The sequence below is a fragment of the Gekko japonicus genome, unplaced genomic scaffold, assembly GCF_001447785.1.
Source record: "Gekko japonicus isolate JY-2015 unplaced genomic scaffold, Gekko_japonicus_V1.1 scaffold890, whole genome shotgun sequence".
Taxonomy (NCBI): Eukaryota; Metazoa; Chordata; class Lepidosauria; order Squamata; family Gekkonidae; genus Gekko; species Gekko japonicus.
The window spans coordinates 288713-294015 of NW_015167565.1; the positions used below are offsets into that span (position 1 = coordinate 288713).

Sequence of the window (5303 nt, forward strand, 5' to 3'; positions counted from 1 at the left end):
TCTCTCTGGTTTCTGCGTGGCAAGCGGCTGAGGGAGGCCCTCCCAGGACGAAGCCCGGCCCAGAGGAGCTTCCTCCCAAGGGTTTCCGAACGTAGGCAGATGAGACACTCTCTCATACAAGACAGGTAACAAAGAGTTTCCATTGGGCTCATCCCCCCAGCCCAAAGCTTTGATTCGCCCCGGGGAAGCTGGGGGGAACTGCTTTATTAATTTAAAAATAGTTCAACACTGTGTACAAGTCTCATGTTCTGTAAAATGGAACATCAGCTTCTGTCGCAGCCCCGCCACCTCTACTCTGGCTCGCTGCTGTTCGTCACTTTCTCCCATTCCAAGCTCTCGTCACTTTGCGCGGGGGACCCGGGCCCAGGCCGCGCCCGGAGACCTTGGAACCGCCGACACTCGGGACACACCCTGATGTGGGTGCAGCCTCGGGCTACCAGGGCAGCTTCTTGGGCCAGTCTCTGTGCCAGTGGATCTGGTTCGCCCCCGCCACAGAGCTTGCCGTTGCTGAGCGTGGTGGTGGTGCGAGCTCTCCGTTCTTCTTGGATAACGGGACGAGTTCGTATAACCCCCCCTCGCCTCCGACGAGGTTGGAAACTGTCCTTGCAGAGAATGATGCTTCGCAACTCGGTCACCATCTCCTGGCAGACAGACACCTAGAGCGAGGAAAGAAGCGTAAGGTCAGTTTCTGGAAGTTGGGTCTTCGACATCCAGCACCCTTTCTGAAACCTCTCTGCTTCCAAAGGCTTTTTCGTCTGTTCGCTATCTCAGAATCTTTGCCTAAAGCCTGCACAGTTATGATGGTGCTACACAGATTGGAATAGCTGATCATTGTTCCAGATTCTAGCAAAACATCTTTTTTTGTAATTGGATTGAAACCTCTGCTATCTTATCAGAGCTGGAATCAACGACCCCTTTTCCTTGCATCTTAAACCTCAGCAATACTTGGGCCTGCTTCTTATTGAAGGTGTAAAGTAGCCCTATGCTTGGTCTGTTCCATTTCACGCAAAACAAACAAAAACAAAAAACTCCTATATGTAACCAGGACTTTTTTTCTGGGGGAACGTGCTGGAACAGAGTTCCGGAACCTCTTCAACAAAATTCTTTTAAAAATGTTTAAATATTCATGAGTTTTCAGCAGTGTTCCCTCTAAGCTGAGTTAGTGTGAGCTAGCTCACAGTTTTTTAGCCTCCAGCTCACACTTTTTTGTCTTTGCTCAGGAAGGAGGGCTCCAGAGCCAACTAATTTATGCAGTAGCCACATTGCTCGCTCACAACTTTAATGCCAGCAGCTCACAAAGTAGAATTTTTGCTCACGAGACTCTACAACTTAGAGGGAACAAAACTTCATTTCCTTCTCAATACTTCTGGCACCTCTTTTTTTAAAAAAACCAAAACAAAAACATAATTCTGGATGTAACAAATGCCAGGGACAAGGTTTTAGCATAGCTTTCTCCATCACTTGCCAGTTTTCTGAGCACAGAACATTTTCTGTAGGGAGGAACACTCAGTCAGTATGAAATTGCACACACTCGAGCACAGTTTTATCATCTCAGTGAGAATCGAGAAACCTTGAATGTTTCACAAGGTCTAAGAGCTGAGTAATGAAACAGAGGGGACTCGCCCTGGGCTCTTTTGCTGTTCTAATTATTTAGTCTTGTGTGTGGTTTATGTCTTATTCAATTTTTTTTTTAAAAAAATTAAGTTTATTTTCTGTAAACAGAAATGCATATAACGATCCCACCGAAACAAGACATTTATGATAACCACATGTCCTCTTCATGAAGTGAAAATTGCAGACACCATATAAATATCAGCCCAGGAAAAATAATACATTTGCTTGTCAGTTCAGGAATCAGCAATAAAAAACATCAAAGTGGCACTCCACATAATCTCAGGAATTACACATAACTTATTTTTTGGATACTAATATAAATAAATTGTTCTGTACTGATTGACCGTATTTACCAACTACTGTGTTATTTTCTGCAAAGCTGAACCACGATGCCCACGTTAACTTCCATTCCATGTGAGTACTTTCCATTGTTAGAAGCTTCTTTACTGTTGCCATTTTCACCACTCTTCTTTTACTATTTCTCAGGGGTCATTTCGTAGAAAAAGAGCTAGGGGAACTCACTAGCATAACTCATTAGCATATGCCACACCCCGACATCAGGGGCCCGGTGGTGGACCTGCAAGGCCAGCGGGAGTGCGAGGAAGCCCCGCCAAGGCCCTCCTTGGCCCCAGGCAGGCAGGGGGGGGGAGAGTCGGGGAAGAAGCAACTTACCCTCCCTCTTCTCCTGCCTCCTCCTGGCTGAATGAGGGCTGGAAGCGGGGTGGCAGGAAGCAGGGGGTGGGGCTTCGTCATGTGCCCCGCCCCCTGCACCTCACCCGGGGGAACTGCGTTCCCCCGCGATCCCCCCCGAAATGACCTCTGCTATTTCTACTGCTCTTATTTGTTGGTTTTTATCATTGCCCAAGGTTACTTATTTGTTGCCTTGTTGCTGAGGCAAGTCATATACTGGTTTTAGCTTTTCAGGATACAAATATTTTAAACAAATGTTGATGTCCACATACTTTAACCACCCACAGATTCCCTCCCAAATGTATTTATTTTATTTGTTGGGATTTTTACCCCGCCCTCCCTGCAAAGCGGGCTCAGGGCAGCTTACAAGGGGCAGAGCCCATATAAAAAAGGATAAAAGCAATAAAAACATTAGTAACAATTAGTCACAACAACAATATTAAATAGGAAACAGGATGGTCCCCGAAAATATACAATGATGGTAAAACAGTTCTCTGGGGATGATGTTGTCCTATAGCTGATCCCAAGCAAATAAGTCCGATAATATCGATCGTGGAAAATTGTGGCAGATCTTCCCGGGCCATCCTTAACCCAGATGTTGTCCACATCATTGGTGGTGGTGGTGGTGGTAGTGGCGGTCCCTATGTGAAAGCCTGGCGGAAGAGCTCCGTCTTGCAGGCCCTGCGGAACTGCATAAGATCCCACAGGGCCCTGATCTCCTCCGGGAGCTCGTTCCACCAGGTAGGGGCTGCCACCGAAAAGGACCTGGCCCTAGTCGCGGCGAGCCTTGCTTCCCGGGGGCCTGGAACCACCAGGCGATGTTGCGCCCCGGACCAAAGTGCTCTTGGGGGTATATGTGGGGAAAGGCGGTCCCTCAGGTAAGTCGCACCCTGGCCATATAGGGCTTTAAAGGTAAGTACCAACACTTTGAAACGGATTCGGTATGCTATTGGCAGCCAGTGCAGTGCTTTCAACCCAGGCCGGATGTGCTCCCACTTGAACATATGAAGCAGTCTTATACTGAATTAGACATTTAGTCCATCACTGTCAGTATTGTCTACTGGGACTGGTGGCTGCTCTCCAGGGTCTCAGGCAGAGATCTTTCCCATCACCTACTACCTGGTCCTTTTAACTGGAGATGCTGGGGATTGAACCTTGGACCTTCTGCATGCCCTCCCATTGAGCCATGGTTCCTCCCCCATAATAAGTAGTTTTGCCACTAAAGGAAAAGTACCAAAATGTTTAAAAATACATCATAGTTCTTTGCAGTTCCCCAGAGAACTAAGCAGCAATCTGTTTGGGCTTGTTTATGGTACTTTGAAGATTAAGGTATTCTCTGTGGGGGGGAATACCTCTCTACAGAAATGTTGCAATTTATGACATGGCTACCACATGTGCAGTAATGTACCTCCAGCTTTATATCATCTTCAGCTGCTACTGGATTGGTACTTCTAGAAGAAGTGCCATCTACAGAATATTTTACAGATAATATATTTTACATTGGCACAAGTTGAAACAGATGGATTGTGCACACCCCCGTATCTTATCCCGTTCTTCCTTTGCGATGGATTACTGTACGTCTACACCTCAAGCAAAATTAAACAGGTGTTGTTGTCACTGGCATAATATTATGGATTTGGTTGTCAGCCGTCTTGAGGGCTTTAAAGTTAAAGGGAAGGAGATGAATTCTCTAAAGAAGTGCCATGCAATACTGGAACCAAACTATTAAAATGTTTCTTAAGAGAGCTAAGCTGATTCCAGTGCAGAAGGGCTTCTTAAAGGTGTCTCTGCAACATATACACATTCAAACCATGATGTCACTAAATGAACTGCTCTCAGACCAATTGAAGGCATTAAGTCCATATGCAAAATATTTCCCCTTGTTAGTGCTACCAATTTTACCTCATCCACATCTATACATTTATCAATGCCATACGCCCTCCTCAGGCTCCACCCCAAATATCTCCAGGTATCTCCCCAAGTCAGAGCTAGCAACCCTATTTCTAATTCCTGGTTTCCTAGACCTTCATTAGTAATTTGAATACATTGTCTTAGGTCCGTTAGCAACTTTTTCCCAGTGAACATTTTTTTGCACAAAAAGTAAGGCTTTCGTGGGAGGCGACCTGGAAAGTTTCCAGAAAAACAGGCAAAAAGCATTTGAACTGACAATTTTTAAAAGCGACGTTAATTAAAATGGAATCCATCCCAACATATATTAAAACCATGGCTTTCCATTAATTATATCCTAAGGTAGTCACAATGGTTGACAGTGGATTGTCACAGAAATGGTTGGCTTAGGCTGAGCCGGTTGAAACTGAACCCGTCAAAGACGGGGGTCCTGTGCCTGAGTCGGAGCAGACAAAGGGTAGGGATCCCACTTCGATGAGGCTCTGTTAGTGCCAACGGCGGAGGTTAGGAGCTTGGGAGTGCTCCTGGATGCCTCCTTGACAATGGAGGCACAAGTAGCAGCCACTGCCAGGTCGGCCTTTTATCATCTTCAGTTGATTAGGCAGTTGGTTCCCTTCCTTGAACACAATGACCTGGCAACAGTGATCCATGCGATGGTCACCTCGAGGTTGGACTACTGTAATGCTCTCTACATGGGGCTGCCCTTATCGCAAATTCGGAATCTACAACTGGTGCAAAATGCTGCAGCCAGGCTGTTGGTGGGCCTCCCAATGCGGGAGCACATTCAGCCTGTGCTGAAGGCATTGCACTGACTACCGATAGCATACCGAGTTTGCTTTAAGGTGCTGGTTCTTACCTTTAAAGCCCATTAGTGCCAGGGACCTACATACCTGAGGGACCGCCTTTCCCCACATGCTCCCCAGAGAGCAGTGCGATCAGGGTCTCAACATCGACTCACCCTTCCCGTTCCAAAGCATGCCAGGCTAGCTACAACTAGGGCCAGGGCTTTCTCGGTGGTGGTTCCGCTCTGGTGGAACGAGCAACCGGAGGAGATCAGGGCCCTACGGGACCTTATGCAGTTCCGCAGGGCC

The 5303-nt window shown here is 46.9% G+C and overlaps 1 protein-coding gene across 1 annotated transcript in view; it reads right to left on the reverse strand.

Moving 5' to 3' along the window:
- Window positions 1-290: 290 nt before the first annotated feature.
- The window catches only part of GRIK4 (glutamate receptor, ionotropic, kainate 4), a 311636-nt gene continuing 306623 nt past the window's right edge, over window positions 291-5303 (reverse strand). Inside the window, exon 22 of the mRNA XM_015413813.1 lies at window positions 291-656. Within this exon, the coding sequence (XP_015269299.1) occupies window positions 291-656 (366 nt within the window). The remainder of the gene's footprint in view (window positions 657-5303) is intronic.